This window comes from Ranitomeya imitator, chromosome 9 (assembly GCF_032444005.1).
Source record: "Ranitomeya imitator isolate aRanImi1 chromosome 9, aRanImi1.pri, whole genome shotgun sequence".
Taxonomy (NCBI): Eukaryota; Metazoa; Chordata; class Amphibia; order Anura; family Dendrobatidae; genus Ranitomeya; species Ranitomeya imitator.
Genome location: NC_091290.1, coordinates 55,356,827 through 55,384,004, shown reverse-complemented (window position 1 = coordinate 55,384,004; position 27,178 = coordinate 55,356,827). Strand labels below are relative to the sequence as shown.

At 44.5% G+C, this 27,178-nt stretch overlaps 2 protein-coding genes across 2 annotated transcripts in view; one reads left to right on the top strand and one right to left on the bottom strand.

Moving 5' to 3' along the window:
- Positions 1-1,553: 1,553 nt before the first annotated feature.
- PSMD13 (proteasome 26S subunit, non-ATPase 13) lies at positions 1,554-27,103 on the bottom strand. Its single transcript, XM_069739160.1, has 13 exons — positions 26,966-27,103; positions 25,613-25,691; positions 24,171-24,205; positions 22,652-22,707; positions 15,289-15,332; positions 12,581-12,667; positions 12,010-12,181; positions 6,417-6,496; positions 5,515-5,640; positions 5,344-5,406; positions 5,145-5,225; positions 3,176-3,292; positions 1,554-1,882 (listed from the first exon to the last, which is right to left on the bottom strand). The coding sequence occupies exons 1-13, from the start codon at positions 27,064-27,066 to the stop codon at positions 1,787-1,789; spliced, it is 1,137 nt and encodes a 378-aa protein (XP_069595261.1). The 5' UTR covers positions 27,067-27,103; the 3' UTR covers positions 1,554-1,786.
- SIRT3 (sirtuin 3) overlaps positions 8,492-27,178 on the top strand; it is a 37,367-nt gene continuing 18,680 nt past the window's right edge. The window contains exon 1 of the mRNA XM_069739163.1: positions 8,492-8,513. Within this exon, the coding sequence (XP_069595264.1) occupies positions 8,507-8,513 (7 nt within the window). The 5' untranslated portion in view covers positions 8,492-8,506. The remainder of the gene's footprint in view (positions 8,514-27,178) is intronic.

The window sequence follows — 27,178 nt, the reverse complement described above, 5'->3', positions numbered from 1 at the left end:
TACCCGACCTCCGAGGTGGTCACAGGCCTGGGATGATGGCGGAAGGATGACAGCTTGGGACCGAAGAAACGGCAGTGTCTAAATCTGATCCTGGGGTGTCCGGACCCCCTTTGTGTATTTTTTTTACTACTTAATAAAATTATTCTAAATCTGCTTTTAGGAGTGGAGTGGGCATCACTAAATGAGAGACCCCCTTGGTGGATGACTGGAGTCTACAGCCCACGATTGACCTGTAACAGCTTAGGCTGTGTTCACACGTCCAGTAATCATCCGTCCGAACGGATCCAGCAGTAATCCATTGAAAAAAAAAAGTTGTGCAAACAAATTTTTACCCAGGTAAAAAAGTTATTTCAACTGTTTTTTACATTGTATTCTATGTAGAATGGATCAGTTAAATATAAATCCGTTTTTCTTTCATATGAAAAAGGATCCGTTTTTTAACTTACTGGATAAGTTTCAAATGGAAGAAAACTGATGACTATATAATGGATGTTTTCCATAAACTTCAATGTAAAAAAAACCCCTAGATATTGTTAGATCTCAATCCATTGAGAACGTGTCCAGTTCCAGACGTCTCGTCTGCATTGGGGCAGCACGGTGGCGCAGTGGTTAGCACAGCAGCCTTACAGCGCTGGAGTCCTGGGTTCTAATCCCATCCAGGACAACATCTGCAAAGAGTTTGTATGTTCTCTCCGTGTTTGCGTGGGTTTCCTCCGGGCACTCCGGTTTCCTCCCACATTCCAAAGACATACTGATAGGGATTCTAGATTGTGAGCCCCATCGGGGACAGTGATGATAATGTGTGCAAAACTGTAAAGCGCTGCGGAATATGTTAGCGCTATATAAAAATAAAGATTATTATTATTATTATTATATTGTACGGGGATAGACACACCAGTGCATAGCAGTAGTATGCGGTAACAGAGGAGAATGCGCCCCCTGGTGGTGCAACACAACTTCTCTTTCCAACATGTTCAAAAGTTTGGAAACATAAAACATTATGGATCCAGTTGTTTAAGACTGGCTGTGCAGGAGTAAGAAGTAGCCAGTTCAGCGGTGTGAACATGTTACTCTAGTCAGAGACTGGAATAACATGTCTGGTGTAATGTAGGCCATCGCTTTCCATGGATATAAAAGGAGAGTATAGCCATACCTCTCCTCCCCAGCATCGCCCATTTTGTCGGAGCTGCTTGAAACCGGCGTGAAAACTCCAAGTCGCGGTAAAATTTCGCAGCAATTCAGTTTTACGGGTAAAAACTGAAGTATCGGTAACACATTTCTACAACAATCCCAGCACATCTTTCAATGCTCGTCCGTGAACAGTACGCCACCTCCTGCGGACACAAACATATTTTTCGAGCACGACGAAGACACTCGGCTAGCACCTGGATAACACCTTATCCGAGCACGTCCGCTCATCACTAATATCTAGCCCTTCATTACACGTCGTACACTGTAAACGATCTGTAAGGAGAAAACGCAATATTAACAGGAGATTGCAGGGGAGGTCGGGTTATCCTGCCACTGGGGAACGCAAGATGCCAAAACAGCACTTGTGAAGATTACAGAAACTGGTTTATTTGCTCATTGCCATTATTAGTGCAGGCACAAACCCTAGAACATAAAGAAGCTGCATCCTCTAGATGAAACCAGGTGGGCGTGACTGGTAATGGGGGCTTCAGTCACCTCCGAATGAGTCCAGCTATGTCCCCAATACCACGCTCACAAGTGCAGCCGCCACTGGTGACGAAGACTGGTGCGATCTCTGATCAGAGTGGTTGGACGTCTACGTCAAGATGTCGTGGGCCTGATGTTCTACCAGCATCTCCATGCTCTTCACATCTGTGCACCAGAACTCCAGGCGGTCTTTCATACCTTTGATCTGAAAAATAAAAAGCACAACAACTTTAAGGGGTCGTCCGGTGAAGAGAGGTCACCCCCCATTCTGTGGATAGGTGATAAATAATAGATGGGTGGGGGAGCGGCAGCGCACAAGCCTGACCGCCGCTCCATTCATACCCTATGGTGCCGGGTAGACCATCACCTGCACAGTTTTTGGCAGCCCCATAGGGAATACAAGAGCACTGCAGTTTCCATTTTAACAGGGATAAAAATGCCCTGTTACGCCAGTCCCAGCAGTATCACCCCACCACCAATCTGTACGTTATCGCCCGTCCTATAGATAAGTGATAACTTCTCTTCATCAGACAACTCCTTTAATAGATCTGTTATATTGCTTAACAAAATGTCATTTTAATGGGGGAAGTGATCTCACACATTCACAACTTTAATTAATTAGCCAGAAAGTGATGTGACTGCAAAGGTCACGTCGCTCTCTGGGGGTCTCGGCAACTCTATGTACTTCATGGACTGTCTAAATAAAAAAGGAACATGTATCCCTAAGAATAGATCATAAACGTCTGATGGTTGGGGGTCCAATTTTGGGGACCCCTCCTAATTGCTAAAAACTGTGGATTAAACATCTTCCCGAGTTTAAACAGAACATAGGCCGAACAAGGGAAATGCTGCTCCATTCACTGTATATAGGACTAAGGCAGCGTACCGGGGGTCTCCATCAGTCTCAGTGGCTATAAATGGAGTCAGCTCTGATCAAACGTCCCTCACTGCAAGCCAGCAATGAGAAGGAAAGGGGCTCAGGACCAGAGTGTGTGTGTGTGGGCTCAGGACCAGAGTAGGGAGCTCAGGACCAGTGTGTGTGTGGGGGAGGCTCAAGACCAGTGTGTTGTGGGGGGGGGGCTCAGGACCAGTGTGTGTGTGTGTGTGTGTGTGTGTGTGGGGGGGTTCAGGACCAGAGTGGGGGGCTCAGGATCGGTGAGGCCCTCAACAATCAGACATCCTATACATAGGCAAAAAGGAAATTGGGCATTACATCGCAGACATTTCTGAAGTATTCATGTATTGCCCAACCTCCATTCATTTTCCCTGTCCAGATGAGGCAGTAACATCAGACAGGAGTGGGAACAGTTTTCTACATAAGGCTAGACCCCAGAGGTGTCACAGATCTATGGATAGGCCATAAATGTCTGACCCCTTTCCTTTGGTCTGATCACTGGGGTCCTGTAGTGAAGCATTCTCTGATCAGCTTATATAGGATAATTATGGAACAAGGTAAATCGCATAATTTGAAGCATCAGGACAGAAGCCGATTACATACCTGCTGCAAATCAAGAACCCGAGGCTGAACCCACGTAATGTGCACTCGCTTATACACCTCATCAATGCTTCCCCGCAGCAAACCCACCGACAGCGCCTTCATCACAAGAAGCTCCACCTGGGACAATAGGGACAGATTGGTGAAGGACACGTTACTCCAGACAAATTGCATTGCACTGAATGGTGCAGCTGTCGCCCAGGGAGGAAGCCCGCGGATCACAGTCCTTTGGCTGTTTTGATCCAACGAGTGAGATAAGAAAAGCCAAAGAGCTGGGTGACGTCGGTCACAATTTGGCCATGTCTGGTGTAGAGGGATGATAAATGCCCCCCTTGTGTTTAGAAAGCTACTCTATGGGCCACTGGGGGCACAAAGCAGTATGGACGGACCCCCTGTAGTGGCATGTGAGCTCATCATGGCTCTGTATAACAAATCTAGATGATCTCCATGTACCACTGCATATGGTGCATCCGGTTAAACATTAAACATGTTCTCCTACAATTAATAGGTCCATAATAAAGGTATATGATAGAGGAGGGCAACTTTTTTTTTTTGTTTAATATATTCATATTGCAAAAACCCTTTAAAGGGGCTGTCTGGCTTTAGGCTACAAGTCTGCAGTCACTCAATGAAACGGCAGACTTGTTAACCCCTTTCTGCCAGCTGACGGAATAGGCAGCAGAGGCGATCGAGTAGTGGATGCTTCTAGCCTCCCATGGAGGCTACTAAAGTATGCCAAAATGTAATAAAAAAAAAAAATGTGTTTAAAAATATACAAAAATTTAAAAAAGTTCAAATCACCCCCCCTTTTGCCCCAATCAAAATAAAGATCGCCCGATCAAAAATAAAAAAAAAAGGATTAACCTGATCGCTAAATGGCGTAGCTTTCTACAAGCATTTGCATATTTCCCATAAGGGATGGGGGCAGTGTTCTGGATCACTGCGTTGAGAAACACATGATGGTGTCTCCGCGGTGTTGGATGTTTTGATCTCCCCGAGGTCATTCATCCTTATGTTTATAGTCCTTTTACTAGGCACTGCTCCTGATAGCCAGTTTCCTACTCCACACTGATGAGGGGCAAATACCCTGAAACAGCTGTCTGTGGATGGATACCATGTTTTGGCATAGGTGGTTTTCCTTTTTGGATGCTGCCCTTCCCGTGGTTGTTCCTTCCCGGTGAAAGACCTGGCTATTTATTGCTTGCGTTGAGAAACACGTGATGGTGTCTCCGCGGCTTTTTTACATGTATGAACTCGTAATGACCTGGACAATCATAATGGCAGGTCAGTTTTAGCATTTAGTGAACCTAGCAAAAAAGGCAAAACAAAAAACAAGTGTGGGATAGCACTTTTTAAAAAAAATTTCATCGCACTTGAAATTTTTTTCCCGTTTTCTGTTACATGACATGGTATCTTTCAAAAGTACAACTCGTCCCGCAAAAAATAAGCCCTCACATGGCCATACTGACGGAAAAAAAAAAAAAAAAAAGTTATGGCTCTGGAAAAAAGGGGAGCAAAAAACGAACACCGCTCCAGGGGTGAAGGGGTTAATCTTCACATCATGCGAACCACAAGGATTCTCCATTGCTAGGAGAATGACCACAAGTATGGGATTTGCATATATGTGGTCACATGCCGACTAGAAATGTGCAGCCTCGCTCAATGCAAGCGTATTGAGTGAGACCAGACTCGTCTAGTCTGAATGTGGCAGAAAGTATAGAAATGACATACTTGCGGTTACATGACTGCCCGCTGCTGGCACTGTAGAATCCTCAGAGCGCAGACTTGTACATGAAGGCTGGACAATCCATAAGTGTGCCATTACAGGCAACAATCAGACTGTGAGTATTATATTATGGACCCATACTGCACCATTTCAAAATACAACTGTGTGCACAAGGTCTGGGGCAGATGCAAGAATCCCCCCAAAAAATAAATAAAAATAAATTTGTATTAAAAAGGTTCAACTCACATCATTAACGTTGACCTGTGCGCTCTTTGCAATCTCTTCAAATGTCAGCTGACGATGATTCGCTGGCCGTGTGAACGTCATCTATGGAAAGACAAGCACCAGACGGTAATGTACAGAATTCCAGACCTTTCTATGTACATCTACTAGAGAGCTGCAGTGAACAGGGGGTGGAGGAAGCGCACACCCAAAAATCACTCACCTCCATTAAACAGAGAAGCTGAATTTTCTTAAGTAACAGTGATTCATTGGCAGCAAGGTCAGGCTAAAAGCAAAAAAAAAAAAAAATAATAATATGATACAGACAATATGTCAGGAGCAAGGAGGCATCTAAAAAATAAATGACGGACAAGACACAAAAGTGGCTCCAAACCTGTTGTCCCCAAGCAGTTTTCAAGGCTCTGAAGGTCTCCACGTTGCCGCTGTTGAAGGCATAGAGCGTGTCGATCAGCCACTGGCGCTCAGACTTACGCAAGGACTCCAGCACCGGATGCATCAGCTGACGAGAAACCATAGTGTCATTGTGTGGAATGAGGGATAGCAGGAATTCTCGGCACAACAGATATGACAGTCGCCCTACAATTGCAGGAGTATTATACCTGGGGTTAAAGAGGTTGCCCAGTACTTTGACAACGATGGTCTATGCTTAGGATAGGTCATCACTGTCTGATCGGCCGGGGGCGGCTGCAAGTACTCACTTGCCGAGCTGCTCCGTCTGCTTGTAGTGGCTGCTGCAGGGACTGCAGATTGATCTGAATAGGAGGCGGATGCGCAGTACCCTGGGGCAGCGACTACAAGTAGACGGAGCAGCTCGGCAAGTGAGTACTTCCGGCCGGTGGCTGTCGACATTGATAACCGCTGGTGAGTGAGGTGCCGGGTGTGGGATCCCAACCGATCATACATTGATTAACTATCCTAAGCATAGGCCATCAATAAAAAAAGAATGGACAACCTCTTTAACAATCTACATTCTGGATTAACACTAAGACCCCTTGTGCTCTAACAAAGGCCCTAAAGGTCCAGTTACACTGCAGGATTATCATGAATAAGCGGCTCGTTTCTCGATAATTGTGCCGTGTAAACAGGCTGCTGATCAACAGATGAACGAGCAAAACGCTTATTTGTCAAGTGAAATGATCTTTGGATCTGCCTAAAAAAATTAATGGTTCTCGGCAGCACATCATACTGTGTAAAAAGCACAAGTCTTTGCACACTGAACAGTTTATTACAGATGAGGCAACTTCTTGTTAGCACAAGATATGCACAATAACTTACCAGCTCTCCGAAGTTATAGACCCCATCTCCAAGAAGACCAGCCAGCCCGAGAGTGAAGGCCCGGTCCTGCTGCTCTGACACTGCAATTAAACATGGACATGCAATGAAAGCAGATCTTCAGAAATTGATAGAACTCTTTATCTGATGAGGTTCCTAAGAACGATTTATTAACCCTTAAGGACTGGGCAATTTTTCATTTTTGCGCTTTCGTTTTTTTTTCCTCCCCTTATTCCAAGAACCATAAGTGCTATTCCGCAATTGTTTTTGTTTTATCTACTGCATTCATTTTACAGTAAAAATGACCTGACAATATGATTCTTCAGGTCAGTACAATTATGCAGATACCAAATATGAATAGTTTTGGTTTTATTTAAGTGGTGGGTGAAGGGAGAAAAAAAAAATTGCAGAAATTTGTAAAGAAAAAAAAAAGTTGTTTGTGACGACATTATCCAAGAGACGCAACGCTTTCAGTTTTCAGGATATGGAGCCGTAAATGGGCTTGTTTTTTTTAGTCCTGTGCCAATGTTTTTGTTGGTATCATTTTGGGTTAGATATGAGGTTTCGACTGGCTTTAATTAAATATTTTTGTGCTGAGGCGGCGGCCCCAAAAAAATTAAAATTGGAATTTGGGGGGGGGGGGGGGGGGTTATTTTTTTTTTCTCTCGTTATGCCGTTTACCAATTGGATTAATTTATTTTATATTTTGATAGAGTGGACTTAAACGAATGCAGGGACACCAAATATATGTATTTTTATTTATTAACCCCTTCACCCCCAAGCCTGTTTTCACCTAAGTGACAGGGCCAATTTTTACAATTCTGACCACTGTCACTTTATGAGGTCATAACCCTGAAACGCTTCAACGGATCCCGGTGATCCCGACACGGTTTTCTCGTGACATATTGTACTTCATGATAGTGGTAAAACTTCTTCAATATGACTTGCATTTATTTGTGAAAAAAACAAAAATTTGTTGAAAATTATGAAAATTTAGCAATTTTCAAACTTTTAGTTTTTATGCCCTTAAATTAGAGAGTTATATCACATAACATAGTTAATAAACAACATTTCCCACATGTCTGCTTTACATCAGCACAATTTTGGAAACAATTTTTTTTTGTTAGGGAGTTATAAGGGTTAAAAGTTGACCAGCGTTTTCTCATTTTTGCAACAAAATTTGCAAAACCATTTTTTTTTTTTAGGGACCACCTCACACTTCAAGTGACTTTGAGGGGTCTATATGACAGAAAATGCCCAAAAGTGACACCATTCTAAAAACTGCACCCCTCAAGGTACTCAAAACCACATTCAAAAAGTTTATTAACCCTTCAGGTGCTTCACAGGAATTTTTTGAATGTTTAAAAAAAATTGAACATTTAACTTTTTTTTCACAAAATTTTTACTTCAGGCCCAATTTGTTTCATTTTACCAAGGGTAACAGGAGAAATTGGACCACAAAAGTCGTTGTACAATTTGTCCTGAGTACGCAGATACCCCATATGTGGGGGTAAACCACTGTTTGGGCACATGGCAGAGCTCGGAAGGGAAGGAGCGCCATTTGACTTTTCAATGCAAGATTTGCTGGAATTGAGATCGGAGCCTATGTCGCGATTGGAGAGCCCCTGATGTGCCTAAACAGTGGAAACCCCCACAAGCGACACCATTTTGGAAAGTAGACCCTCTAAGGAACTAATCTAGATGTGTGGTGAGCACTTTAAACCTCCAAGTGCTTCACAGAAGTTTATAATGTAGAGCCGTAAAAAAAATGTCATATTAATTTTCACAAAAAATGATCTTTTTGCCCCAAATTTTTTATTTTCCCAAGGGTAACAGGACGAATTGGACCCCAACAGTTGTTGTGCAATTTGTCCTGAGTACGCTGATACTTCATATATGGGGATAAACCACTGTTTGAGCGCATGGCAGAGCTCGGAAGGGAAGGAGCGCCGTTTGACTTTTCAATGCAAAATTGGCTGGAATTGAGATCGGAACCCATGTCGCATTTGGAGAGCCACTGATGTGCCTAAACATTGAAACCCCGTACAAGTGACACCATTTTGGAAAGAAGACCCCCTAAGGAACTTATCTAGATGTGTGGTGAGCACTTTTAACCCCAATTGTTTCACTAAAGTTTAGAATGTAGCGCTGTGAAAATTAAAAAATAATTTTTCCTTTCCACAAAATGATGTTTTAGCCCCCACGTTTTTATTTTCCCAAGGGTAACAGGAGAAATTGGACGCCAAAAGTTGTTGTCCAACTTGTCCTGAGAACGCTGATATCCCATATGGTGGGGGGAACCACTGTTTGGGCGCATGGCAGAGCTCGGAAGGGAAGGAGCGCCGTTTGAAATGCAGACTTAGATGGATTGGTCTGCAGGCGTCATGTTGCATTTGCAGAGCCCCTGATGTACCTAGACAGTAGAAACCCCCCACAAGTGACCCCATATTGGAAACTAGACCCCTCAAGGAACTTATCTAGATGTGTTGTGAGAACTTTGAACCAACAAGTGTTTCACTACAGTTTATAACGCAGAGCCGTGAAAATAAAAAATTTTTTTTTCCACGAAAATGATATTTTAGCCCCCACGTTTTTATTTTCCCAAGGGTAACAGGACAAATTAGACCCCTAAAGTTGTTGTCCAACTTGTCCTGAGAACGCTGATACCCCATATGTTGGGGGGGACCACTGTTTGGGCGCACAGGAGAAGTCGGAAGGGAAGGAGCACTGTTTTAGTTTTTCAAAGCAGAATTGGCTGGAATTGAGATCGGACGCCATGTCGCATTTGGAGAGCCCCTGATGTGCCTAAACAGTGGAAACCCCCCAATTCTACCTGAAACCCTAACCACAACCCTAACCCTAGTCCTAATGGGAAAATGGAAATACATTTTTTTTACATTTTATTATTTTTCCCTAACTAAGGGGGTGATGAAGGGGGGTTTGATTTACTTTTATAGCGGGTTATTTAGCGGATTTTTATGATTGGCAGCCGTCACACACTGAAAGACGCTTTTTATTGCAAAAAATATTTTTTGCATCACCACATTTTGAGAGCTATAATTTATCCATATTTTGGCCCACAGAGTCATGTGAGATCTTGTTTTTTGCGGGACGAGTTGACGTTTTTATTGGTAACATTTTCGGGCAGATGACATTTTTTGATCGCTTTTTATTCCGATTTTTGGGAGGCGGAATGCACAAAAACCAGCAATTCCTGAAATTCTTTTAGGGGGAACGTTTATACCGTTCCACATGTGGTAAAATTGATAAAGCAGCTTTATTCTTCAGGTCAGTACGATTACAGCGATACCTCATTTATGTAATTTTTTTTATGTTTTGGCGCTTTTACACAAAAACTATTTTATATAAAAAAAATTATTGTTTTTGCATCGCTTTATTCTGAGAGCTATAACTTTTTTATTTTTCTGCTCATGATGCTGTATGGCGGCTTTTTTTGCGGGACAAGATGACGTTTTCAGCGCTACCATGGTTATTTATATCCGTCTTTTTGATCACCTGTATGATAATAAAGCAATGTTTTTGCCTTGTTTTTTAATTTTTTATTTTTTGCGGTGTTCACTGAAGGGGTTAACTAGTGGGATAGTTTTATAGAGCGGGTCGTTACGGACGCGGCGATACCAAATATGTGCACTTTTATTGTTTTTTATAATTTACATAAATAAATGGATTTACTGGGAAATGTTTTTTTTTCTTTATTTGGGGATTTTTTTTATTTTTTTTTTATACATTCTATTTTTTTTTTTACTTTCTACCATTGTCCCAGGGTGGGACATCACTGTATTAGATCAGATCGTTGATCTGACACTGTGCATAGCACTCTATCAGATCAGCGATCTGACAGGCAAGTTTAGCTGGCTTTCCGGCGCCTGCTCTCAGCAACTCTCAGCAGGCGCAGGCTAGCCAGGTCAATTCATGACCTGGAAGGAGTCCCGCGGCCATCTTGGATCCGGGAACTCCTTCCGGATCACCGGAGCAATGCGATCTCATCGTGTTGCTCCGGTGGGAGAGCGCAGGGAGCCCCCGTCCCTGTGCGATCCCCCTCTATGCCGTTGTCACTACTGAGGGGTTAAATGCCCGCGATCGGCGCTATACATGACAGCTGACACCCGCACCCGATCACCGCGGCGCTCAGCACGAGACAGCGGTGATCGGTGCGCCGTACTAGTACTGCTGCTGGCACAAATGCAGTGCCGGCAGCGCAGTACTAGTACGGCGCATGTCGCGAAGGGGTTAATATTTAATGGGGGAAAAGGAGGGAATTTGAACTTTTTTTTTAAACTTTTGATAGTACTTGCTAGTCACAATAGGATATGTGAACCTGTGATCGTTTGATCGCATGTTTTATATACTGTAATACCACAGCATTGATGTATCTAGCAAAGATCGCAGTCTCCTCTGAATGCTGGCTTTCACAAAACAACTGTCATGAAAGGCGAAAGGGGTCTTCATCAGACCCCTGACTGTCATAACAACTAGTGATGAGTGAATACACTCGTTACTCAAGATTTCCCCAGCACGCTCGGGTGACCGAGTATTTTTAGTGCTCGGAGATTTCGTTTTCTTCGCCGCAGCTGAATGATTTACATCTGTTAGCCAGTAAGTACATGTGGGGGTTGCCTGGTTGCTAGGGAACCCCCACATGTACTTATACTGGCTAACAGATGTAAATCATTCAGCAGCGGTCACACGAGCGTGCTCGAGAAATCTCGAGTAATGAGTATATTCACTCATCACTAATAGCAACCCATTGGCAGCCCGCAGTCAGGTCACAGATGCATAAAACAGCGCACCCCATTGCCAGAACGCTCAATGCTGCTGTCACAGACTGACAGCTCTTCTCCATCCGCAACTCTTAAAAGCAGATGATGGCTGATTAAAATCAACCATCAACTGCGGATGCACGAACTCGCATCAGAGGCAAGGAGATGGCAAATGAAGAATGCTATACGTAACATCTTGTTAAGGCACAAGCATGTTGTATTAACCTATCCCCTTACCCGATATCACTACATTATCACTACCAGGCAGCCATTGATGTGCTTAGTTCTATGTGCAACTGGCAAAACCACAAAAAAACAAATGGACGAAATAGTCTTAATGACTGTGGGAAATAAAGAGGCTGGACATATGAGAGCCGACTGTCACAGGAGGACAGCACAGGGAAAGAAAAAAAGGAGCTGATCACATTTAAACGGGAACCGGTCATATAAAGTAGGGCTAGCACCTATAAGCCCTTATATACAGCACTCTATAATGTTGTATGTCTGCCCCTAATCCGGCCTGCAAGACAAGAAAAAGACTTTTATTATACTCACCTGCAAGGTGTCTGGACAGTGTGGATGACGCAGGACGCGTCAGAGAAGGAGGACGGCATAACAAGAAGGGAGGTACAGGATGAAGAACAGCGATGCCCATCAGACCGGATCGCCCCGCAGGCAAGTATAATAAAAGGTGTTTTTCTTGTCTTGCAGGCCGGGTCGGGGGCAGATATTCAGCATTATAGAACGGTGTTGTAAGTGCTGACCTTACTTTAGATGGGAAAAACCTGGTGACAGATTCCCTTTCAGGAACTTACCTGGCAAGTCTTTTAGTTCTGTGCATCCCAAGAATCGAAGCGCATCTTTGTAATAGGAGGCATGATTTCCAATCGTCTGATAATACTTGCTAGAGAGGTCATAGAAGCGGCTGTGCACGGACGTCACACCGGCCAAGGCTCCGAGCATCTCCTCCACACCTTCTATCGTTTCCTGAAAATCAAAAACAAGGAGCATGGAAAGCTAAGATGATGGCTAGGAAGAATCAAGCCGTATATTACAGGGGCGTCCAAGGATTGAAGCTTCACGAGTGGAGAGAATAGAGCTTGGTGAAAACACAACCAACAGTCATCACGACGTGCACAAAATCATCAGACTTGTCATTCTGAGCTGCAACAACATCAATAGAATATGCACTGGAATAAATGATATGTAACAGAGAGGATAGCGACTGCATGGAGATGGCTCAGGAGTCACTGCACCCAGGGATCAAAGTTTTCCAAAATGGAAAGTTGCAAAAGTATGTGTCTAAAAATACAAAACTTTCCTTGTGAATAAAATACACTAAGCGGCTTCATCACAGCGACTTGTACCCAATTCTGTACTACACACCTTAGTGGCCTGTAAGTCTCCAATGTTCAGCTTCAGCGCCCCAATGGCCGTCCTGCAGAGTATCACAGCCTCATCGCTGCTTTTCACCTATACCCCCCCCAAAAAAAAAAGTTTAATTTTTGTTTACAAAGTTGATATATTTTACATGTTCAGCAGAAAAAGCAAAATAATCAGTGAGAAAGGGTCGTTACATGTCAGGGATCGGACTAGGACCCGTTCATGTGGAAGCTGGTTATATTCCAAATATAAGTTTCGGGTTTGGGTGGAATGTTGGGACGACCCCTCCACCACCGTCCAAATAAGTGAAGACCATGCACTAAAGTATGAAAAAGACAAAGTCCATGGTGCTGTTCCTGCAATGCCGGAGCCCACTTTAAAGTAGTGCCGATAAGAGGTTGCACTTAGGTCTACCTACGTCTTAAGTTTGATGGATTCCCATGGAAGAAAAGCTTTATGAAAGGCTGAAAATAGTCACTTTAGGGTTGCTTTAATGGCCAATTACTCGGCATGCATTACAGTGAATCTGCCATCAGGTTTTGCTATGAAATCTGAGCATGATGCAGAGGCAGAGACTCCAATTCCAGCAATGTGTCAGTTACTGGGCTGCTTGGTGCAGCCTTAATATACGCCATGTTCTCTCTGCTGCAGATATAGCAGTGCTCAGAATGCTGGTCCCTGTATAACGGGGCAGGGTTGCAGATTAGCAGGGCTTGATTTTACAAGACCTAGTCCGGGCAATGATCATCTCCTGCTGATAAAACACTGATTGCATTGAGACAACAGCACACAGCTAATAAGTGACACATCCCTGGAATCAGGATCTCTGCCCCTACATCATGCTGATCTCAGATTACATAACAAAAACCTGCTGAGAGATGTTCTTTAACCCCTCCAGGACCCCGGGGTTTTAAGTGTTTATTTGCTCTCCTTCTTCCCAGCGCCATAACATTTTTAATTTTCCATCAATATGGCCATGTGAGGGCTTGTTTTTTGCAGGACAAGTTGTACTTTTGAACAACACAATTGATTTTACCATATAATGTACTGGAAAAAGGGGGGAAAAAAAAAAATTAGAGTGAGGTGAAATTCCAAAGAAAAAAAAAGTGCATTTCCACAATTGTTTCTTACCATGTTTACTAAATGCTAAAACTGACCGGCCATTATGGTTCTCCAGGCCATTATGGGTTCGCAGACACCAAACATGTCTAGGTTCTTTTTTATTTAAGTGGGGAAAAAAAAATCCAAAAGTTTGTAAGAAAAATAAAACGGCGCCATTTTCAAGGACCCACAGAGTCTCCATTTTTTGTAATCTCGGGCTAGGTGAGGGCTTATTTTTTTTGCACGACGAAATGATGTTTTTATCGATACTGTTTTGGGGTACATACCATATTTTGATCACCCGTTATTGTATTTTATTGCAATGTTGCGGTGACCAAACAAATGTAATTCTGGCGTTTTTATTTTTTTTATGATTAAATCGTTTAACAAACGGATTCATTATTTTTATATATTAATAGATCTTGCGTTTCTGAAAGCGGTGATATCAAATATGTATTTTTTATTCTGAATGGAACAAAAGTGGGGTGAACAGAACTTTTATAGTTTTTCCTACTTTTTACTGTCTTCAATAGTCTCCCTAGGAGAGCTGAAGCTGTGATCTTCTGATCATTTGTGCTATGTGTAGCAAAAATCATCATCATCCTCCATCATAGCAGATCAGCAATGACAAGCACAGGGGTCTTCTGCAGACCTTTGATTGTCATGCCAGCCCATCGGCACCCAATAGACAGCGGCATTTAACATTCTAACAGCAGCGTGGGGATTGCGATTCCACCTGTGGCTGTTGGAGGCACATGTCAGCTGATCGATCAGATGTCATGTGCCTGAAAAGATGCGGGCTCAGCACCGGAGCCCGCATCAAACAGGGGGAGGTGACCTATGATGGTCGTGAAGGAGTTAAGTTTAGCAGAGGAGACCCATGGATACAATAACAAAAACAGGTTTGTGATTCCATTTTACTCTGTGGGTCTATTTACTTTGATTTCAGTTTTACAAATGGACAGAAAATGGATGAGAAAACTGATGTGTGACTCTGTCCTTAATTATACCCACAGTGTAAGCCAAACACAAGGTAGCAGCACACGTGCCAATAAGGCAATGTGGACAGACAAACCCCGTTACTAAATAAAAGGCTTCCATGATTAAAGCCAGTGCTCCGTCACAACACCGCATGGCTGCAAACAAGTGTGGAGCGGCACAAGATTCAAGAAGGGCTGTGGAGTTGGAGTCGGAGCCCATTTTGGTGCAGTCGGTCTCTTGGAAATTGAGGAGTTGGAGGTTTGGCTCACCGACTCCACAGCCCTGGATTTGAGGCCCCTTTGTCAGGTAGAAGAGACCTAAATGCACCATCAGCCAGCTTTCCTGCACCAATAACAGTGCATTACATACCCACCTCCACACCTCTCTGAAGCCCCTCCATGATCTATCCTACCTACCGAAAATAGTGGACCCTGGCAGCGCACATACCTGACTATACTCGGACATAAGCCCCCACTGAAGTAGTGCCCATTGTAGCACCACCTTCTAAAGACAAGCCTTTCACCTAGTCCTGGATTTTGGAGGCCCCGATTGCCACAGCTGCCCCCAGCCCCATAAACATATACCAGAGCAGCGTCTGTGTGACTATAAAATGCCTGCGCTCTGCTCACCTTCTCCCGAGTTTTCTCTAGGAAAGTGAGAGCCACAGTGGGATCTAGAAGAGAGAAGAAAAATATGTAAGTAATTAAAATTATTATTAACTGCTGCAGCATTAAAATGGAAAAATACTTTATTCTCCTTAAAAAAATAAAGTGTGTGTGTACATACACACAGTACAGACCAAAAGTTTGGACACACCTTCTCATTTAAAGATTTTTCATGACTATGAAAATTGTACATTCACGCTGAAGTCATCAAATATCGTAGTTACTTACCGATAACGGTATTTCTCTGATCCCATGACGGCACTAACGAGAGAGAGGGATCCGCCCTCAGGGACAGGAAACCCACAGGTTAAAAAGGCGGGACCTCTCCTCCACCTCAGTTGGTTTACAGAGCCTTGCAGGGAATTTCTGCTGTAACTTAACTGGTTATTTTTACACAACAAATCATAGCTATATAACTTATATAAGCATATATATATATATATATATATATATATATATATATATATATATATATATATATATATATATATTTTTTTTTTTTTTTTGCACACCTCGTGACTTAAATTATTAGTAGTGTGGACACCCATACGTGAAGGGAGGGAATATACAGGTGCCGTCATGGGATCAGAGAAATACCGTTATCGGTAAGTAACTACAATATTCTCCTACCCCATGACGGCACTAACGAGAGAATTTCAAAGAATGAAAGTTTTAGGGTGGGACTACTGCCTCAAGAACTCTCCTACCAAAAGTTAAGTCTGAGGGAGAAGATAGATTAAGCTGATAGTGCTTGAAGAATGTAGAGGGGGAAGACCAAGTGGCTGCTCTACATATTTGATCTATTGATGCTCCACCACGTTCAGCCCAAGAGGTTGCCACCGACCTGGTTGAATGAGCCTTAATTGTGTCCGGAGCTTGTTCTCCGGAAGAGGTATATGACATCTTGATGGCATCTCTTACCCACCTTGCCAACGTGGCTTTCGATGCCTTGTGACCCTTATTTGGTCCCTGAAAACAGACAAACAGAGCCCTCCCCTTCCTACACTCCCTTGTGGCTGACAGATAGTGTGTTAGACATCTCTTTACGTCTAGTGTGTGTAGAGCCTCCTCTTTTTTGTTTTTTGGATTGGGGCAAAAAGATGGTAACGCTATCTCTTGAGATCTGTGGAATTTTGACGCCACTTTGGGAAGGTAAGAAGGGTCAGTTTTAAGGATTACTCTCATCTAATATTTGGGTTAGAGGTGGGTAAGCTGATAAGGCCTGCAGATCACTAATCCTGCGAGCTGAGGTTAGGGCCACCAATAAACAGGTTTTCCAAGATATTATTTTCAGTGAAGCCTGAGATAAAGGTTCGAACGGTGCCTTAGTTAGTGCTGAAAGGACTAAGTTCAGATCCCAGGGAGGAGCCGTGAGATGTATAACTGGTCTGGACCTAGTAGATGCTCTAATAAATCTTTTTACCCAGTGATTCCCCGCCAAATCCTGGTTGTAAATGGCACCCAATGCTGCAATCTGAACTTTCAGAGTGTTTGTTGCTAGGCCTTTCTCTAATCCTTTTTGAAGAAATTCTAAGATTTCCTGAATTGGCATCTGATTTGATAGGATAACTCCTGACGTGGAGAGGAACTTTTTCCAGACTTTGCCATAGGCTCTGGTAGTTATAGGTTTTCTACTGGCCAGCAGGGTAGAAATTAAATTTGAAGAAAATCCCTTTTTTGTTAACAGTTCCCTTTCAAAAGCCAGGCCGTCATGTGCAAACTTTTTATTTGTGGGTGATTCACTGGCCCTTGATGCAGAAGGTCTGGGATATCTGGGAGTACCCATGGATCCGCTATGGACATTAGGCGTAGCCATGGGAACCATACTCTTTTCGGCCAGAACGGAGCTATCAGTATCACTTTGGCTCTGTCTTCCCTGATTTTCTTCAAGACTAAGGGAATTAGAGCTATCGGAGGAAACACATAAGCTAGATGGAATTTCCATGGAATTAACAACGCGTCTATAGCCACTGGACTCCCCCGAGGATCTATCGAGCAGAAGGCCTCCGTTTTCCGATTTTGATTGTTTGCAAATAGATCTATATCCGGGGCCCCCAAAGATCCACTATGCGTTTGAATATTTTTGTATTTAACTCCCATTCCCCCTGTTTTAATTGGGTTCTGCTTAGAAAATCTGCAGTTTGATTTTCTGACCCTTTTATGTGAAGGGCTGTCAGGGAGGACAAGTTGGCTTCTGCTTGCGACATGATGAAATTTGTCACTTTCATTAGGGATTGAGACCTCGTCCCTCCCTGATGGTTTAAATATGCTACTACCACCCTGTTGTCTGTCAGTACTCTCACGTGGTGGGAACGGAGGGATGTTAAAAAATGATTGATGGCGTACTGAACTGCTAAAAGCTCTTTCATGTTCGAAGTAAGGTCTTTTTCTTCCCCTGACCAAGGACCTTGGGCAATTTGCCTGTTTAGGTGGGCCCCCCACCCCCAAGGGCTTGCGTCTGTGGTCAGGATTATCGAGACCGGCCATACCCATGGAACCCCCCTCCTGAGATTGGACGGATTCGTCCACCAGCTTAAGGAAGTTTTTGTCCGAGAGGATATTTTTAATTGCGTCTCTAAATTTCCTCCTGCGTGGGATACTGCTTCTAGTATTTCCCACTGGAGATCTCTCGAGTGGCTCTGAGCCCACTGGACCGCTGGGATACAAGATGTCATTGATCCCAGTATGGACATGGCTTTCCTTAGAGTGATCAGAGGAGAAACACTCAACTGATTCACTAGATGTATCATATTGGATACTTTCTCTTCTGGTAGACGACACTCCTGCTTTGTCGAGTCTATTACTATCCCTAAGTACAGCTACACTTGAGACGGGATAAGCCTGGACTTTTCCAGGTTCAGAAACCATCCTAGATTTGATAGGGCTACCATCACTCTGTCTAGTTGCTGGCTGCAATGTAGAGAGGAACTGCCCATCACTAGTAGGTCGTCCAAATAAGGCACAATCAATATGTTTTGTTCCCTTATATGGGCCATTACTTCCGCCATTAATTTTGTAAATACCCTTGGGGCAATGGCTAGACCAAACGGAAGAGCTCTGTATTGGTAATGTTTTAATCTCCCTTGTATCATCACTGCCACTCTGAGGTACTTTCGGAACTCCGGATGTATTGGCACGTGATAATACGCGTCTTTTAGGTCTATTACAGTCATGAAACAAGAAGGGATAAGGGATCTGACACATGATTTTATTGTTTCCATTTTGAATTTCTCTATCACCAGGTATTTGTTTAGTTGTTTCAAATTTATTATCACCCTGAAAGTCCCGTCCGGCTTCGTTCGAAGAAAAAGTGGGGAATAAAATCCCCTCGTCTCTTCCTGTTGTGGAACTTCCTGTAAGACTTTCTTTTCCAGAAGACTGAGAAGTTCCCTCTGGATACTCAGTTGCTCGATCTCCGACTTTCTTTGTGGTGTAACCACAAACTGACTGTGTGGCATTGTGTGAAAGCTTAGTTTTAGGCCCGTCTTTATGATGTTTAAAGTCCAGGCACTTCCAGAAATTTTTTCCCAGGTTTGAAGAAAGTGAGTCAGTCTCCCTCCTACCTGGGGCGCACCCTCATTTTGGCTGTTTTTCATTCTCCGGTTTGTTAAACATAAACCCTCCTATTTTGAATTTTCTGTCTTCCCACCCCTCCTTTTGGTTTTTTGGGGGGCGTCTTTGTGTGAACCTTCTCCCTCGAAAGGGCCGCCTGTAAGACTGATTTGGGAATCCTGGAAAGGCTTTCTTTTTATCCACCGCTTTTTCGAGGACATCGTCTAGGGTGGGACCGAACAAATATTCCCCTTCACACGTTATGGAACACAGCTTGGCTTTAGTTTGCAGGTCCCCCGGCCAGCACTTCAGCCATAATGCTCTCCTAGCCGCATTTGAGAAAGAAGCTGATCTTGCCGTCAGCCTAACTGAGTCTATTGAGGCATCTGCTAGATACGCAGCGGCACCTCTCATTGCTGACACTGAGTCCAGTATAGACTCTCTCGGGGTTTTATTTTTTAATTGAGTTTCTAAATGATCTAGCCAGACCATCAGAGCTCTCGCTGTACAAGTAGCAGCTATACCGGTTTTAGCCCCCCGCTGGCGGCCTCCCAGGACCCCTTTAGAAAGATATCGGCCTTTTTATCCATAGGATCCTTGAGGGTTCCCATGTCCTCAAAAGGCAGAGCAAATTTTTTGGAGGCTTTCGCAATGGCGACGTCTAATTTTGGCGCCTTTCCCCATGATGCGCAGGCTGGGTCGTCAAATGGGTATTTCCTTTTGGGTGTCAACAGTACTTTTTTGTCTGGTCTTTTCCACTCCTTTTTTATTAGGGTTTGTATTTTTTCGTTTAATGGGAATACTCTGTACTTCTTTTGTTCCAGGCCACTAAACATTAGATCTTGTACGGATTTTTTGGAACGAGTGTCCGCCAGGCCCATTGTCGCCCTAACCATTTTTACCAGTGCATCCATTTCATCTATTGGGAAACAGTTGCGGCCGCTTTCTGAAGATGCGGAGGAGGATGCTGAAGCTGTAGAGCTATCTGAATCCTCACTCGTGCTATCTCCCTCGCTGGAGCTGTAATCTGGAGTTTTTTCTTTACGTTTTCTTTTACGGTTTTTTACGCTTTTTAGTGCGTCTGCCACCTGGGTTTTAATTAAGTCTTTTGATTCAGATGTGAAACTCGGCGTCTCCTCATTAATGGTGTTCCTAATACATGACGCACAGAGTTTTTTAACCCACGAATCTGGCAAATCTGCTGAACAAAGTGGGCACACTTTATGTTTACTTTTCCCTTGGCATTTCTTTCCCTAGGAAACAATAAACCCCTATTACAGGGGTCCCCAACTCCAGGCCCCGAGGGCCGCCAACAGCGCAGGCCCCCAGGACCTCCCCAGCACCGCACAGGGGTTGGAATCATCACCTGTGCAGATGATCACATTACCACCGATGCAATACCAAAGAAATCCTGAAAACCCGCACCGCCGGCGGCCCTCGAGGCCTGGAGCCGGGGACCCCTGCCCTATTAGAATATACACTTTCACGGAGGTCACTTACCCTCCTAATGTGAGGAAGATACCGGTTGTGGCTTTGAGGATGCCTCCTCCACTTGAACCACCGTCTCCCTCCTGGATCCACTAGAGCCTCTGCTGCGCTGGGATCCTGAGCTGCTGCGCTGCGTAGGTTTCCGTGACGAATGGCGCTCCTTCGGATTCTTTGTCACAGGGGCCTGTGAAATTTCTTCCACCGACTGCTCTATTCCACTCATGGTGGTAATTACTGAGCAGCGGTATGCCCCTTTTTTTCCGGTTTTTATGCTGACAGAGCGGCGCCAGGTAACTTCCGGTTTACCCAGAGGTACCTTGCGCCGACCCCGGAAGTGACCCCCGCGCCTGCGCAGTAAGTTGCCGGACCTCGCGCGCGCGCTCACTACTTGCCGGCTCACAGGAGGGACGGAGCTTCTGCAGCCGCCGCTGCACCCTGCGTCCTGCCGCTTGTCGGTGACCGGCGTCACCACCCCCTGTGCGCCTCATGGACCGGCGGAGGAAACCTCCAGGTAGCCGCCGCTACCTATTACCGACCACTCCATTGAAAAGAGAAGAGGCAGGCTCGGTAACCTCTTCACTGCCTCCCCTCCGCGCATATCCACGAGGCCCGCCGACCCCGGAACGCGCCTTCAGGGAGGAATCCACCTCAGACCGTGGCAGGGCCCCCCGCTGCCTGAACTCGGCCCGATGGTCCCTGGACTCCTGAATGGTGAGCTGTGGGATCCCCGTCGGGGACAGGAAACCGAACTGAGGTGGAGGAGAGGTCCCACCTTTTTAACCTGTGGGTTTCCTGTCCCTGAGGGCGGATCCCTCTCTCTCGTTAGTGCCGTCATGGGGTAGGAGAAACTATGAATTAACACATGTGCAATTATATACTTTGTCAGGTTTAATAAGTGGGATTTCTTGCCTTATAAATGGGGTTGGGACCACCAGTTGTGTTGTGCAAAAGTCTGGTGGATACACAGCTGATAGTCCTACTGAATAGACTGTTAGAATTTGTATTATGGCAAGAAAAAAGCAGCTAAGTAAAGAAAAATGAGTGGCCATCATTATTTTAAGTACTCAAAGTCAGTCAGTCCGAAAAATTGGGAAAACTTTGAAAGTGTCCCCAAGTGCAGTGGCAAAAACCATCAAGCGCTACAAAGAAACTGGCTCACATGAGGACCGCCCCAGGAAAGGAAGACCAAGAGTCACCTCTGCTTCTGAGGATAAGTTTATCCGAGTCACCAGCCTCAGAAATCGCAGGTTAACAGCAGCTCAGATTAGAGACCAGGTCAATGCCACACAGAGTTCTAGCAGCAGACACATCTCTACAACAACTGTTAAAGGGAACCGGTCACCTGAATTTGTCGGGACCGGTTTTCGGTCATATGGACGGAGTTTTCGGGTGTTTGATTCACCCTTTCCTTACCCGCTGGCTGCATGCTGGCCGCAATATTGGATTGAAGTTCATTCTATGTCCTCCGTAGTACACGCCTGCGCAAGGCAAAATAGCTGCTAGGAAACCACTGCTAAGGACAGGCAACAAGCAGAAGAGACTTGTTTGGGCTAAAGAACACAAGGAATGGACATTAGACCAGTGGAAATCTGTGCTTTGGTCTGATGAGTCCAAATTTGAGATCTTTGGTTCCAACCACAGTGTCTTTGTGCGACGCAGAAAAGGTGAACGGATGGACTCTACATGCCTGGTTCCCACAGTGAAGCATGGAGGAGGAGGTGTGATGGTGTGGGGGTGCTGTGCTGGTGACACTGTTGGGGATTTATTCAAAATTGAAGGCATACTGAACCAGCATGGCTACCACAGCATCTTGCAGCGGCATGCTATTCCATCCGGTTTGCGTTTAGGTTGACCATCATTTATTTTTCAACAGGACAATGACCCCAAACACACCTCCAGGCTGTGTAAGGGCTATTTGACCAAGTAGGAGAGTGATGGGGTGCTACGCCAGATGACCTGGCCTCCACAGTCACCAGACCTGAACCCAATCGAGATGGTTTGGGGTGAGCTGGACCGCAGAGTGAAGGCAAAAGGGCCAGCAAGTGCTAAGCATCTCTGGGAACTCCTTCAAGATTGTTGGAAGACCATTCCCAGTGACTACCTCTTGAAGCTCATTGATGAAAATCGGAGCTGAAAATCACTGCTGCCTGAATGAGCTACATTGAGGTCATGTTGCTTTGGTTGGATGGCTGATCAGAACACGGTAACTAAATATATCATGTTTTTATATATATGTGTACAGTGGTGAAATTCATGTATTCATTAATCACAGTGTGCGTTTCCTTACCTGTCATCTGTCGCACCACATGAAGGATTATCTCAACCAGAGATAAGGGGTTAATTCTGAAACAACATGTAATATTCATCTATCAGACCAGTTTGTTGGTTTAAAAAACAGAACACAATATTGGGAATTTGCCTATTTGTTGGGGGGTAAATCTTATTCCCCAATAGACATAAGGATGAAACATGGCCGTCGTGTCTCTCCTAACAGTGCCTGAGCTGCAGCAGTGAGCGCACTTTATAATGACAGTGTTATAGTCACTTGTAATAATTTTGTATAAACTCTACAAATATCATCCGCTATGAGGGACTAGATCCTAAGACCCTGCAAAACTCCTGACGAGAGCCGGAACCTGTATTATAGCCGTACTCTGGGAAATGGATTCATCTTCTGGCTCAATCCTAAGCAATATCCATTACATAGTGCTGCCTTTTAGCTTTATTGCCAATTTCCGGACCTCTGTTCCACACGACAGCCATACTACGTGACCCTCATCGGACCACACGACATCCTCAGTGTCCCCCTCTATGCCTTCCTATGAGAGTTCCAACAAGATACTGGCTTATGGTGCGCACAGGGGTCACTGTGGCTAGTTAGACCTTGTGGCACGTGGTCCATCTGATGACCAGAACTCATCTACTTGAATGAATAGGTCTATTGAAAAAAAGAAAGACCAAAAATGAATAAGCCCACCTCTAAATGTACCTTACAAAATGTATTGTCTTAACAACTCGCGTTAATGTAAAGACAATTTTTTATTCCCGGGCAAATCTGTCAACACTCTCTAGTGGCTACAGACCGACGCTGTATATCATGTGTACGTCACGTGGATATCACATCTGCTTCCTTACAACACACTAATGAGCACTAGTCCCTGGATACGTTTCGCCAGATACATTGGTGTCTTCAGGGGTAAATGACCCATAACTACTAATAGTCCCATATATCTCTGATGACACCAGGGCAGCTCACGGAAAGCGCTCACTTACACCAGCGTATACATCAGATAAGCGCTGTCTGATTTTTATCAGATAACATGGAGACCAACGCAGTCCTCATACGTGTTTATTTCAATAAGAGAATCTGTTAGTGGAATAAAACTTTGCAGAAGGATCCAATTTCACTTTGAAATCAGATGCCACAAACCCACTGAAGTCAATAAGCGAGTGGAAAACATAGGACTGCACTCGGATGACAAGACAATGGAGAAGACGGAGAAATTTTGTTCTCCATCTTCTCCTCAGTGTGCTCATCGGAGTGTACCGGAGCACACTATGCCGACATTGGGATCAGAGTATCATTAGCACAATCGGCCGATTCTCTTGGATGAGAGGATCTACACCTGTCTGACCGGAGCTTAAGAGCTGTGATAGCACCCAGGTACGTCTTCGCCCAGCTTTCTGAGGAACAATCCTGTTGCTGTCCAAGCCATTTTAATGAAACGCATAACAAGAACACAAGACTTTTTATTTATAATTTTGCAGGGAAAGGAACAGTAAGGAAAGCAAAAATATCATCATACCTGTGCTCAAAGTCACTGATGAAGTTCTCATAAAGCTGTAAAATGAAAAACAAAACAAATATCTCAGTAAAGTCACTAGAAGCCCCCCCCACAATTTTAAAGGATCTACTAAAATAATTCTGTTTTTTTTTCCCCTTTTTTTTTTTTACATATAACCTTCTGAAAAATAAATATGCCTGACCACGGCTTTCCACAATAAAACAGCTCTATACAATGTGTCATTTTTAATGATTTACTAAATTGAATTTGCTGCCGATTGGTGAGGGTCCCGAGACCCTCGCTGATGTTCAGAACACGACTCATGTACAGGCTCAGACTATTGAGCCATATCCCGCTCTCGGCATGCACCCGTGTCAGAGCCAGGGGCTGCTGCCTGCAGAATTAACAGCGTCAGAGTCATGTTTTGAGCCATTGTAGTGGGGGTCTCAGGACCCCCACCAATCAGCAGTAGGTTCAAACACATAAATATAATATAGGTGAAAATTATAGGCACTAAATTATTAATTCCCACATGGCGGGAGGATTAACAGAACCTGAGCGATCAGAGTCTCCTGGTCTGTTACACTCTTACTGGAAGATGCAATAAAAGTGATGTTTTGTGGAAATTCCATCATGGCTGCAGGTAACAGAGGAATGGCACTAAGCAGAGTTACCCAAAATAAATAAATAAAAAAAAATATATATATATATATATATATATATATATATATATATATATATATACATACATACACACACACACATATTATACATATATATATATGTATTGCTTTACATGGAATACAAGTACCGTATTTATTAAGGCAGAAAGTCAGATAGTGGCCAGGTTCTCTCTATACTCCTTGGTTAAAGCTTAGATATTTATGTTACCGTATTTTCTGGTGTATAAGACGACTGGGCGTATAAGACAACTCCCAACTTTTCCATATAAAATATGGAATTTTGGATATGCCCGCCGTATAAGACAGGGGTCATCTTATACGCCCAGTCATCTTATACGGCGTGTGGTTCCCAGGGTCTGGAGGAGAGGGAATTCTCCTTCAGGCCCTGTGATCCATATTCATGTAAAAAATAAAGAATAAAAATATGGATATACTCACCCCTCCGACGGACCCTGGCTCTCATCGCTGCAAGCGTCTGCCTCCGTTCCTAAGAATGCAGTGAGTGAAGGACCTTCAATGATGTCGCGGTCACGTGAGCGGTCGGGTGACTGGTCACCTGACCGCGACGTCATCAAAGGTCCTTCATTCACTGCATTCTTAGGAACGGAGGCAGACGCTTGCAGCGATGAGAGCCAGGGTCCGTCGGAGGGGTGAGTATATCCATATTTTTTATTTGTACTTGAAAAGCGACAACAGAATAAGGACATACCTCAGGAGTCAATGATCACGAGTATCAATGTGTACAGTTCTCCCCAATGTTCCCCCGATGGGTGCACTTACTTTGATAAGTCCATCGCCTTTGGAGCAATCAGGATCCTGAACGAAGTCCAGAAGCTGAAGCGTTAACTGATGCCAAAGCCTGGAAACGAGATAGAAATGATTATTGCCATAAACCCCCATCATCTGTTCCTTTATCTTGTGTCAATGTTTCATTACTAAGATCTCTGCTTGCTGTAAGTGACTGGAGGCGCTCCATTAACAAGGGCAGAGCACTTACAGGACCCAGCACAGCGGAGCGTGTGTGCTATGACTGTATGCAGTGCAGCGATGGTCCTGGGGAGGGCAGTGTTGTCACCTGTGGCAGATAATAGGACGGAAACTGCTCCTCTGACACTACAAGACGCAGTGTGACCAGGGCCTTACACTCACACACGACTGTCTGCATCAGTAACAAGCGCTCAGCCATGATGACATCTGTGCAGGTTATACACTGAGGCGCTCACAGCACATTGCTGCAACGTTTACATTTCACATCCCACCCTGCTGAGCTCGGCGGCTCTTCCAATAGGTGGCGCTAGAGTTCCTCTGAAGAGGCAATTTACTCGATAAAATCTGTATTGAGTGATGACAGATCGTTACATTACTGAGACAGAAGATGGCAGCTGCAGCTCAGAAGATTTTGGAACTATAGTCTAGAAGTTCTCCTGAGGTGACGGTTACAGTTCTCCATAGAACCTTATCAGTACCAACTGTCATCTCCTATCTCCGTAATGGGAACGTCTGGACTCACTGAAGACACATTTTACCTATGAGAATTGGCACTGACTGATCAGTCCAGGAGGAGAAAGCAGTGGATTCCTCTGATACATTACAGTTTCTTATTTTCTTGTGTACTATTAATTCACCGGAAAAAATCATCATCAAATTTACATGAATCAGTGTAAATCCTACAAGAGTGATAACATGCAGTACTGGACATGCTGACAGCATGACAGACCCCAATATAATATCCCAGAGGGGCCATGACTGCCGCCAGGTAATATGGCGGATCACTGCCAGGCACTAGCGCTAGGATCTCATTTATCAACACTAAAGTGTGTTGCTCATAGCAACCAATCAGAGCGCAGCTTTCATTCCTTAAACTGCCTTAGTACAATGAAAGCTGCCCTGTGATTGGTTACTACAGGCAAAGACAGTTTTTTAGCTACCTCCTAGGTCTGAGTACGTGCCCAAAGCGGCCAATCAGAGCCTTGCTTGCATCTTGTAACACTGTGAATAGAAAAGCTAGATCCTGATTGGCTTCTACGGGCGACAAGCGTCCATGCAGGAGCTCAGTGTATGAGGCGGAGGCTCAGCACCGGCCGCGCTGCGGGCACTGCTCCCGGCTTATTAGTGCTGTCACCCTGCGCTCACTTCTTGTTGTACAGCTCCTCCATCCGGTGCCATATCTCCGCCGTCTCAGGCGTCGCGCTCTGACTCTGCTGCTGCTGTAGGAAGCCGGTCACGTCCCTCATTTCTGCGAATCAAAGCCAATCTGCTAAGGGTGAAAAACAAAAGCGTGCAGGAAACACCGGCCGCCACCACCGGAAGTGTCAGAGCAAGCTGCACACTCACTTCCGCCAGGAT